Genomic DNA, 12,120 nt, shown 5'->3' with positions numbered 1-12,120 from the left:
AAAAAAAAAAAAAATAGGTTTTAAAAAATTACAATAATAAATAGAATTTTTTAAAGGAAATTCTATTGTGGGCCAGGTATGGTGGTAGACACCTTTAATCCCAGCACTCAGGAAGCAGAAGCAGGGGAATCTCTGAGATCAAAGCTAGCCTGGTCTACACAGTGAGTTACAGGGGCTATAGGGAAACTATCTCAAAAAAAAAAAAAGAAAACCAGCCGGGCGTGGTGCTGCACACCTGTAGCCCCAGCACTTGGGAGGCAGAGACAGGCGGATCTCTGTGAGTTCAAGGCCAGCCTGGTCTACATAGTGAGTTCCAGGCCAACTGGAGCTACAGGGAGACTCTGTTTCAAAAAGATCAAAAAAAGGGGCTAGAGAGATGGCTCAGTGGTTAAGAGCACTAACTGCTCTTGCAGTGGACCTGGGTTCGATTCCCAGCACCCACATGGCAGCTACAAACCGTCCTTTACTCTAGTTCCAGGGGAATCCGAAGCCCTCTTCTGACATCCGCAGCATTACACGATATGGGTACACTCACATACATGTAGGCAATACACTCATACACATAAAATAAAAATGAATAAATAGGGGGCTGGAGAGATTGCTCAGTGGTTAAGAACACTGGCTGTTCTTACAGAAGACCCGGGTTCGAATCGCAGCACCCACATGGCAGCTAACAACTGTCTATAACTCCAGTTCCAGGGGATCCAACAGCCTCTTCTGTCTTCCACCAGCATTGCATGACACTGGTGCACTTACCTACAGGCAGGCAATACACACATACACATAAAATAAAAATAATAAATAAAAATAAATAAATAAATAAAATATGTATATATAAGCTGGGCGTGATGGCACATGCCTTTAATCCCAGCACTTGGGAGACAGAGGCAGGCGGGACTCTGTGAGGTCAAGGCCAGCCTGGGCTACATAGTGAGTTCCAGGACAGCTGGAGCTACAGGGAGACCCTGTCTCAAAAAGACCAAAAAAATAAAATAAAATAAAATGTATAAAAAAAAAATTTCTAGCATTAACATTAGCCAGGCATGTGGTGGCGCACACCTTTAATCCCAGCACTCAGGAGTCAGAGGCAGGTGGATTTCTGTGAATTCAAGGCCAGCCAGATTTACATAGTATGTTCCAGGCCAGCCAGGACTGAATAGCCAGCAAAAAAATCTACGGGCTGGAGAGATGACTGACTCAGAGGTTAAGAGCACTTGGTACTTTTATAGAGGACTTGGGTTCAGTTTCCAGCACCCAAATGATGGCTCACAACCACCTGTAACTCCAGTTTCAGGGGAATCCAATGCCCTCTTTCAACCTCTGTGGGCATTGCACGATACGGGTGTGCCTATACACATGCAGGCAATACACTCATACACGTAAAATAAAAAAAACAAACAAAAAAAAGTTTTTATTTTTATATTTTTAATATTTTAATTATTAAATATGTTTTAAAAATATTTGATTATTTTAATTTTACTTGTATGAGTGTATTGCCTGCATGTAGGTAAGTGCACCCATGTGCAATGCCCGCAGAGGTCAGAAGATATAGGCGAGCGCCCTGTGACTGGAGTTACAGACAGTTGTTAGCTGACATGTGGGTGTGGGGATTCAACCTGGGGTCTTCTGCAAGAACAATCAGTGTTCTTAACTGATGAGCCATCTCTCCAGCCCCAAAAGACCTTGAACTTTTAAAGTATTGAACTCCTTAAAGACTCTTGGACTTTGAAAATTGCACTGTAATTTGTATTACATTCATATGAGATCTTTTGGGAAAAAAAGAAAGGAAAGGTTATGGTTTAATAGTGATATGTTAGTTTGTTAAGTTAACAAGGGGATAATTGTGCTGATTTGTTCTTCTGTCAACCTGACACAAATGGGAGACATCTAGGAAAAAGGGAACTTCAACTGAGAAATTTCCTCCATCAGGTTAACCTTGGCTATGCCTGTGGGGCATTTCCTTAACTACGAATTGATGTAGAAGGGCCCAGCACACTGGAAGAAATACCTTTTCTGGGCATGTAGACCTGGACTCTGCTATGAAAGGAATCTGCAGCACATGGTTTCCGAGCTCGTGAGCTATCGTGACTTCTACTTTGCATAACAGAGGACCCCAACAAGAAGAGGCTGTCGGATTCCCTGGGATTGGAGTTACGGACATTTGTTAGCTGTCATGTGGGTTCTGGGATTCGAACCCGGGTCTTCTGCAAGAACAACCAATGTTCTTAACCACTGAGCCATCTCTCCAGCCCCCAAATATTTTTTTTAAATTAAAAACGGTATTCTGTTGTCTCCTGAGTCAGATTTCTACCTTTAGTGGATCTCTGAAGACTCCACATGAGTGTGGGAGCTGACCACTAGAGGGTTAAATACACAAAAACAGGTGCAGTGATGGTTTATCAAGTGCCAGCTGGTCAGTACTGTTTTTTTCCTTAGAAGAGGTGAGGTAGCCAAGGCCCAGAGAGGTGTATCACTTGGATAAAACCGCACAGCATGGGAGGGGCCAGAGATTTTCCCAGTCTCCCAAACCGCAGCTGAATAGAAAGGCCAACTCATTCCTGGTTACTTGGAAGATTCAGTACGGTCACCTCTGGTCCTGGTTCATTAACCAGTCATGTCATCCTGGGGACTTCTCTTTACCTAGGGTAGCATGAAATTCAGGTTATACTGAGGTGTCCTCCCTCACTGAATTTTTCTCCAGAGCCTTTGTAATATCCACGGTAGGGTCTTTGGCACTGGACATACCCTACCTGGGAAAGGGTCTATAGCATGCATTTAGATGCAGATTAAGACCCAAGTTTTTGTTTTGTTTTGTTTTGTGTGCTAAAGCATGTGTTACTTTTTTTTTTTTTTTTTTGGTCTTTTTGAGACAGGGTCTCCCTGTAGCCCCCAGCTGTTCCGGAACTCACTAAGTAGACCAGGCTGGCCTTGAACTCAGAGATCCACTTGCCTCTGCCTCCCGAGTGCTGGGATTAAAGGTGTGCGCCACCACGCCCAGCCCCCAAGTCTTTTAAAAATTATTTATTTATTTAATGTGTATGAATGTACTGCCTGCATGTTTGAAAGTGTACCCATGTCGTGCAGTGCCCGAGGAGGTCAGAAGAGGGCATTGGATCCCCTGGAACTGGAGTTATGGATGGTTGTTAGCCACCGCGTGGGTTCTAGTGCAAGCCCTGCCCTCCTGATGAGGTGACCTGTTCTTCTAGTTAATTCATCCAGCCTCCTTCTGTTTCTCACGTCCTGCCTGTATTCCCAGCTCAGTCTGTGCTTGTGAGTGCCTCTGGAATACTTTTCGCTAAATGTCAACCTATCTTCAGATGTCACTGTAAGGAGATAACTGTTCTAAAGAAGCCAGCCTCCCTTCCTTCCTGAAGACCCACCCCAGGCTTTTTTTTTCCCCCTAGCATCTATTCTGTTGGCTGTCTGGCTCCAGCTGGAAGCTGCTTTAAAACAAACAAACAAACAAACAAAAAAACCCCGGCTTTGAAGCGCAAAATCCCAGCACTTGGAGAGGCAGAGGCAGGCAGATCTCTGTGAGTTCAAAGCCAGCCTGGTCAACATAGTGAGTTCCAGGCCAGTTGGGGCTACCTGTCTCAAAAAATAAAAATTTTAGGGGGCTAGAGAGATGGCTCTGCGGTTAAGAACACTTGCTGTTCTTCCAAAGGACCCAGGGTCTATTCCCAACACCCACATGGTGGCTAACAACCATCCATAACTCAAGTTTCAGGGGATCTGACGCCCTCTTGCATTCATGTGGTGCACTTACATGCAGGCCAAAGACTCAGACACATGAAATAAAAATAATATATTTAAAAATTTTTTGGTCTTTTTGAGATATATAAAATTTTTATATGTAATTACATGTAATGGGCTTCATTGTGACACTTTCATACATGCATATATTTACATATTTTGATCATATTCACACACACCCCCAATTACCTTTCCTTGTCCCTCTCCTCCTCCCACTCCCCTGATCCCTTTCTCTTCCTAACTAGTCTACTCTGGTTAGTTTGTTTAGTGATCCAGTGAGTTTCATTGGGGTCAGCTTACAGGAGCCTGGGCAACTTACCAATGTCTACACCACTGAGGAAAATGTCTCCCCTGCCCCAGCAACATTAATTGCCCATAAATTCTCTTGGGGGAGCCTCATGAGCCTCTGCTGCCCAGCTGTGGTGGTAAGGTTCCTGAGAGGAGTCGGGTGTCCTCTGTTCATGGCTATGTCCCCAGCTTGTTGGGAATATTTGCTGAACTTTGTAATGGGCATTATGATTCCTGACTCCCCAGGCCTGTCTGCATAGAGCACAGGGCCGTGCAGAGTGGCTCTGATTATGTTCACTTTCCTTGCCACCCCCCACAGACGCTGCCCTCCCGGTGTAACCAGTGTGTGATCGTCACCAGCTCCAGCCACCTGCTGGGCACCAAACTGGGCCCCGAGATTGAGCAGGCTGAGTGCACCATCCGCATGAATGATGCGCCCACCACCGGCTACTGGGGCGACGTTGGTAACAAAACTACCTTCAGGGTAGTGGCCCATTCCAGTGTGTTCCGTGTGCTGCGGAGGCCCCAGGAATTTGTCAACCGGACCCCCGAGACTGTGTTCATCTTCTGGGGTCCCCCGAGCAAGATGCAGAAGCCCCAGGGCAGCCTGATGCGCGTCATTCAACGGGCAGGCCTCGTCTTCCCCAATATGGAGGCCTATGCTGTCTCTCCCGCACGCATGCAGCAATTTGACGACCTCTTCCGGGGTGAGACAGGAAAGGACAGGTACCAGCCTCCTCCCGCTGGCTCTGGTCATCCCTGTGCACTCAGCATGCATTTCCCAGAGGGTCTGTGACTCCCAGCATGCACTGTGCTGAGGGGGTGGATGCTTCTTGCCATTCTCTGGTATACCCAGCTGTTAACAGGGGTCATTTCCAAAGGCCCTGCATGCCTCACCTCCCAGCTAGGTTTCCCCCTAGCCTCTGTTACCCTGTGGGAACTGATGCTCCCAGAATGCTTTGTTCTAAGGTTACAGATACTCCTAGCATCTTCCTAGGAGGTAATCCCCATAGTGTGGCACCTCAGGGAAAATCTTGACTATTCCCAGCATGCTCTGCTCTAAGGATATATCTTTCCCAGCATTCTCTTCTCTGGTTAATCTCCCTGGAAACCCAGGTGATTACCTTCCAATATAAACTATGGGCCACCTATATAATTTAAAATATGTTGGGGCTGAAGAGACGGCTCAGTGGTTAAGCACACTGGCTGCTCTTGCAGAGGACCCTGGTTCAATTCCCACCACCCACATGGCAGCTAACAACCATCCCTAACTCCAGTTCCAGGGGATCTGACACCCTCTTTTGACTTCTGTCGGCATTGCATGATGTGGGTGCACTTACATACATGCAGGCAGTACACTCATACACATAAAAGAAAAATCATGGGGCTAGAGGGATGGCTCAGCACTTAAGAGCATTGACTGCTCTTGCAGAAAACCCAGGTTCGAGTCCCAGCACACACATGGCGGCTACGAACCGTCCTTAACTCCAGTTCCAGGGGAATCAGAAGCCCCCTTCTGACCTCTGCGGCATTACACAACACAGGTGCACTCACATACATGCAGGCAATACACTCATACACGTAAAATAAAAATAATAAATTTTTTTTTGGCTGGGCGTGGTGGCGCACACCTTTAATCCCAGCACTTGGGAGAGAGAAGCAGGCAGATCTTTGTGAGGCCAGCCTGGTCTACATAGCGAGTTCCAGGACAGCTGGGGCTACAGGGAGACCCTGTCTCAAAAAGACCAAAAAAAAATTTTTTTTTAAATCATAAATTTTAAAAAGTGCTTAAAAAATATGGTTGCCATGCTAAAAAAATAATATGCATATTTAACTTTAGTCTATTTCACTCTGGGCATGGTGGTGCATGCCTTTAATCCCAGCACTCAGGAGGCAGAGGCAGGCAGAGTTTAGATAGTGAGTTTCATGCCAGCTGTGGCTATCTCAAAAAAAGACCAAGAAACCTTTCATCTATTTTATTGAACCTGATATATTCAACATACATCTTCTATACATGTTGGTAGATTTATACCTAATTGTTATTTTAAAGATTTATTTTAAATTTTTATTTTTTTATTTTATGTGTATGAGTGTTATGCCTGTATGTGTGTAAGCATACCCATGTCATGCAGTGCCAGTGGAGGACAGAAGAGAGTGTTGGATCCTCTGGAACTGGAGTTACAGATGGTCTGCCGTGTGGAGGCCAGGTGTTAATGGTACAGGCCTTTAATCCCAGCATTTCGGAGGCAGAGGCAGGCAGATCTCTGTGAGATCAAAGATCAATTTTAAAAAATATTTTATTTATTATTATTATTGTTATTGGTCTTTTTGAGACAGGGTCTCCCTATAGCCCCAGCTGGTCTGGAACTCACTATGTAACCCAGGCTGGCCTTGAACTCACAGAGATCCTCCTGCCTCTGCCTCCTGAGTGCTGGGACTAAAGGTGTGGGCTACCACACCCGGCTTTATTATTTTTATTTTATGTGTATGGGTGTGTTACTTGAATATACGTAAGTGCACCTGTGTTGTGCAATGGCTGTGGAGGTCAAAAGAGGGCATTGGATCCCCTGGAACTAAAATTACAGACAGTTGTTAGCCAGGTCCTGTGCTCTTAACCACTGAGCCATCTCTCCCACCCAAGATGATCAATTTTTATGTGTTGACCCGATAACTATTAAACTGACTTATTGGTTCTAGGAGATTTTTATAGACTCTTTGGATTGCTCAGGCTGATGATGATATATGCAGATAAGGGCAGTTTATTTCTTCCTTTCCAGTGTGCCTCTTATTGCTTGTTTTCTTGTCTTATCGCACTGGCTAGGATCTTCAACCCAGTGTGTTTTTGTCACAGTTACCCTTGCTGTGTTTGAGTCTCAGGGTCATGCATTGAAAAATGACCCTCTCAGGGCTGGCTGGAGAGATGGTTCAGCAGTTAAGAACACTGACTGCTCTTGCAGAGGACCCTGGGTTCAGTTTCCAGCACCCACATGGTGACTGACAGCCATCTGTAATTCTAGTTCCAAGGAATCTGATGCCCTCTTCTGACCTCTGTGGGCATTGCACAACATGAATGCACTTATATACATGCAGGCAATACACTCATATACATAAAATAAAATAATAAAGGGCTGGACAGATGAGTCAGCAGTGCTGGGGGTGGAACCCAGGGCCCGGAGCACGCTAAGTATACTCTACTAGTAAGCTGCATCCCAGGCCCCAGAAGATTTTTACTGAATTAATTTTCTTTAACATTATAGAGTGTTCAGGTGACTTATTTCAACTTGGGTAGTTCATGAGTTTTACGGAGTTGGTGCATTTCATCAAAGGTGTCAGACTTATATAGTTACTTATGGAAGTTTTCAGCTTTTTAAGATCTACTGGGGGATATGATAATTTGTTTTATTCTTGACTTCAGTTACTTGTGTGATATTTGTTTCCATTGCCAGATAGAGATGTAGTTTCCTTTTCTATTCTTTTTTTTTTTTTCTTTTTCTTTTTTTTTTTTTTTGGTTTTTTTGAGACAGGGTTTCCCTGTAGCCCCAGCTGGCCTGGAACTCACTTTGTAGACCAGGCTGGCCTTGAACTCACAGAGATCCCTCTGCCTCCCAAGTGCTAGGACTAAAGGCATGTGCCACAATGCCTGGTCTAGTTTTCTTATTTTATTTTATTTTATCTTTTGGTCTTTTTGAGACAGGGTCTCCCTGTAGCCCCAGCTGACCTGGAACTCACTATGTAGACCAGGCTGGCCTTGACCTCACAGAGATCCCTCTGCCTCCCAAGTGCTGGGATTAAAGGAGTGTGCCACCATGCCTGGCGAGTTTTCTTATTTTAAAGAATTACTTTTGCTGGGCGTGGTGGCGCATGCCTTTACTCCCAAGCACTGGGGAGGTAGAGCCAGGCGGATCTCTGAGTTTGAGGCCAGCCTGGGCTACATAGCCAGTTCCAGGCCAGCTGGGGTTACTGGGAGACCCTGTCTCAAAAAAAAGCTACTTTCAAATATATGCAATATTCAACCAAATATATGCAATATATATTTTCTTTAAAAAAATATTTTTTTATTGTACTCTTTTTTTTTTTAATTTAATTTTTTTTGGTCTTTTTGAGACAGGGTCTCCCTGTAGCCCTAGCTGTCCCGGAACTCACTATGTAGACCAGGCTGGCCTTGAACTCACAGAGATCTGCTTGCCTCTGCCTCCCGAGTGCTGGGACTAAAGGCATGCGCCACCACGCCCGGCTACAATATACATTTTAAATTTAAGATATAATCAATACCAAAAAGACTATTAATGACAGATCTATATTCAAGAACTCCAGGGTACACTGGACATTTGCAGCATCTCTCAGCCAAATGCCAGGTGCTCAAAAAGCCTTGGTGGTTGCTATAGTGACAGCACAGCCCCAGGTCCTTAGCTGTTCTTTACACTTTGCTCTGTGCTGTGATCACCTCGGCATGACCTTCTCTGATTATTGATTCCAGAGGAGGCACAGCTGCTCTGTGATCATGGTCACTCCCAGCCTGCCCCAACTATGACCAATCTCTCAAGGAATCCTAGCATGCCCTGTTGCCATTGCTGCCTTCAGAGGAGCTCGAGCCATGTCATGCCCTTCACCTCTGCCTGGAAAGCCCTCTGCCAACATACATGTTCCCACAGTGGGCAAGACACAGGCAATTGGCGTGGGAGCACTGCCTGGGTAGATGGTGGGTGGAATTCCTGGGAGAACCTCTATTGGGTGACCATTCCTCCCTGCCTATTCACCAAACCTGCCTGCATGTCCCTTCATCATGACCCCTCTCTGCCCCCAGGGAAAAGTCCCACTCATGGTTGAGCACAGGCTGGTTTACCATGGTGATTGCAGTGGAGTTGTGTGACCACGTGCACGTCTATGGCATGGTCCCTCCTGACTATTGCAGGTGAGTGCTCCTGACCAATGCCCTCTGTGGGCCATCCCCAGTTACTGGTCACAGGGTAGAGTAGGGAGGTCTGGAGACCTCACTGGGGCACCTCTGAGAATTCATGCTGTTCTACAGAGATGGGGTCTTTGAAGCTGCCTCAGGGCTCCCACTCCAAGCTTGGTCTAGGTTGTTTCTTTTGTCATAATGACTATTATGAAAAGTCTGTTGAGTTACAGGTGTGTTTTACTGAGTGCTGACCATGTACCAAGCATGGCTGCATTTTTGCTTGTTCTTCACAGCAACCCTGAGGGGCAGGTACTGTCCTTCTCCACATTTGTTAGGTGAGAAAAACCTGAGGAGAGTGTTTAGTGAGGGATCCAAGGTCTCACAAACTATAAGGTGTGGCCAGGCCCCCAGACCCTACAGATTCTTTAAAGATTTATTTTTATTGATGTATGTGTTTGCCTGCATATGTGTAAGTGCATGCAGTGCCCACAGAGGCCAGAAGAGGGTGCCAGCTCCCCTGGAACTATAGTAGTTATAGCCACTTATGAGTCACCATGTGGATGCTGGGAACCAAACCCTGATCCTTTGCAAAAGCAGCAGGTGCTCTTAACCACTGAGCTATTTTTCTAGCCCTATAGCTCAATATTCCACAGTTCTTTCTTTTTTTTTTCATTCTTGTCTTTTTGAGACAGGGTCTCCCTGTAGCCCCAACTGGCCTGGAACTCACTATGTAGACCAGGTTGGCCTTGAAGTCACAGAGACCACTGCCCTCTTTTCCCTCTCTGATGCTCTGTTGGGGAGTCTCCACTACATTTTTAAAAAGCTTGATAAGCTGGGTATGGTGGCACATGCCTTTAATCCCAGTATTGGGGAGGCAGAGTCCAGCCTGGTCTACATAGCAAGTTCCAGGCTAGCTGTGGCTAAAAGGAGACCCTGATTCAAAAAACAAAAACAACAAAAGAAGCTTGATAGTTATAAACCTAGTTTGCCATATACCCATTTTATTGATAGGCAAACAGGCATGAGGAGGGGCAGAGACTTAGGCTGTAGAGTAGGTGAGGGGTGGAAAGGGAAAAAGACCTCTGCAGATGCCCACTCTGCACTGACACTACTGTCTGCTGTCCCCAGCCAGCGGCCCCGCCTGCAGCGCATGCCATACCACTACTATGAGCCCAAGGGACCAGATGAGTGTGTCACCTACATCCAGAATGAGCACAGCCGCAAGGGCAACCATCACCGCTTCATCACTGAGAAGAGAGTCTTCTCGTCTTGGGCCCAGATCTACGGTATCACCTTCTCCCACCCCTCCTGGACCTAGCCACCCTGTCCGTGGAACTTCGGAGGGACACAGGCGAAGTGGCTCTGGGCTCAACCACTCTACCATGGCCATCTTCCAACCAATCTAGGCTGGCTGGAATGCGTCCTAGCCAATCAGGGCCTTGATGAGGTTTCTGTCCTCCAGCCTCACAGCTGGGGGTATCTCTTGGCCAATCAGGGATTTGGGATGCTTTGTGGTTAATCGATGTCAAGGGGTCTTTCTTGTCTAGTCAGGGTCTGAGCATAGTCAATCAGGGTATGGGGTCTTTCTGAGTCAATCTAAGGCTTAAGACATGTCCTTTCCTGTGAGGCCTTGGTCCAGAGCCCCAGGAATGGGCCCCAAATCACTTCCTCCTTAGCTGGGACAATGGGGTCCTGTCCCAAAGAGCTGCGGGCTTGGGTGTTTCTCCTCAGTTGCCAGCATCAGAGACGGTATATGGGGTAGGAGCTTTCAGGAGACCAGGCCAGAGAACGTGCCAGGTTACAAAAGTGATGGTGAGGCCCAGGAGGTAGGAGGCGGGTGTCCAGGTCTTGGCTTTTTCTGAGTGACTTTGGACAGGCCTTTCCCTCTTCTTGGCACCCTCTGATGATGTCAGGTTCCTGTGTGCAGAGACCCTCACTCTCCAGTGTACCTAAGTCTAGATCCCCCAGCTACCATCCCTTGCTGGGGGACTCAGCTCCCTGGGGAAGGGGTGCCATGAGGTGCCCTTCCCCACCCTCTAGAAAACATTAGGGTATTTTTTGTGCAAATGTCCCCACGGTTGGGGAACTGACAGAAATGGAACAAACCTTAAGCTTTTTTCTTAGCCCCTCAGCCCAGCTGCCATTAGCCTGGCTCTTAAAAGACCAGGCTTCTCTTCCTACCCTCCAGCAGGAGAGGGCTCCCAGGAGCCTTCAGGGCGGAGAAAGAGGGATCCCAGATCTCAGGCAGTCTTTGTTTGGAGATGCTGAGGACTTTGGAGAGGGGTGTCTTCCCCAAGTCTGACTGGGATGGGTTTAGAGAGACAGAAGCTGGAGTCACCTGGGTTCTGTCTTTCGCTCAGGCACTTTATTAAAGCTGGGACTGGGTGAGGTATGTCTGTCCCCCCCCCATTCTTCCGCAGCCTGTAAGGGAAGGGCTTCTGGGAGGAGGCTGTGGAGTGGGAGGGACCAGCCTGCTGCAAGCCATTGCACACTGAGGTAATGGGGGGCAGTGACAGTCCCAGATCTGGTTTTGTAATGATTTATACAGGAATAAACACACCTAAGCCCCTCCTCTGAGTCTTGAGTCTGTTTTCTCTCTCTCTCTCTGAATGTGTGTATCAGTTGGAAGTGTCCCGAGGACCAGGCTGCATCCTTTGGGCTAGGAGCTGGGGGTGGGGGGAGTGGGTAATCACTCTACTGTTTGAGCTGTCTGGAGAGTCTTGGGTCCAGACCTGACATCTGTGATGGACAAGTTACTTGTCTTTGAGAGTACCAGTGGCTAAAAACAGTGCCCTCAAGGAGCTTGGATTTTGGGGAGGGGAAGGGCACCATGAGTTCTCAGAATTCCTACAGAGGTTGAGGGAAGACATCTGGGCCAGATAAGGAAGGGGGTCAGGGTAGGGGAAACAGTGAGAGCAGGTGGATTGGAACCAAAGGTCAGCACTGGGGCTCAGGGACCTGAGGGCAGAAAAATTACCTTGCAGGTAAGAGTAAGCCTGGTAGACTGTGCCCAGGGTAGGGCCTGGTGAACAGTGGCTGCACATGGCTGCCAGCCTTTTGGCAGGAGAGCTATTTACTCCAGACTGCCAAGAAGTGAAGGGTCCCTGACTCCAGGGGAGATTACAGCCTGTTTAGGGAGATAAGATACCCTTGGGACTCAGGCTTAACAAAGAGTGACT

General features: G+C 47.1%; 1 protein-coding gene across 6 annotated transcripts in view; it reads left to right on the top strand.

The window, feature by feature from the left end:
- Positions 1–11,512, top strand: part of St6galnac6 (ST6 N-acetylgalactosaminide alpha-2,6-sialyltransferase 6) — a 23,297-nt gene extending 11,785 nt beyond the window's left edge. For all 6 annotated transcript variants that reach the window (XM_008825226.3, XM_008825218.3, XM_008825201.3 and 3 more), the window contains 3 exons: positions 4,361–4,767; positions 8,846–8,953; positions 10,070–11,512. In XM_008825226.3, coding sequence (XP_008823448.1) covers positions 4,361–4,767; positions 8,846–8,953; positions 10,070–10,259 — 705 coding nt within the window. In that variant the 3' untranslated portion in view covers positions 10,260–11,512. The remainder of the gene's footprint in view (positions 1–4,360; positions 4,768–8,845; positions 8,954–10,069) is intronic.
- Positions 11,513–12,120: the final 608 nt, after the last annotated feature.

Source organism: Nannospalax galili, unplaced genomic scaffold, assembly GCF_000622305.1.
Source record: "Nannospalax galili isolate Female #2095 unplaced genomic scaffold, S.galili_v1.0 scaffold290, whole genome shotgun sequence".
NCBI lineage: Eukaryota > Metazoa > Chordata > Mammalia > Rodentia > Spalacidae > Nannospalax > Nannospalax galili.
This window is presented reverse-complemented; position numbering and strand designations above follow the sequence as displayed.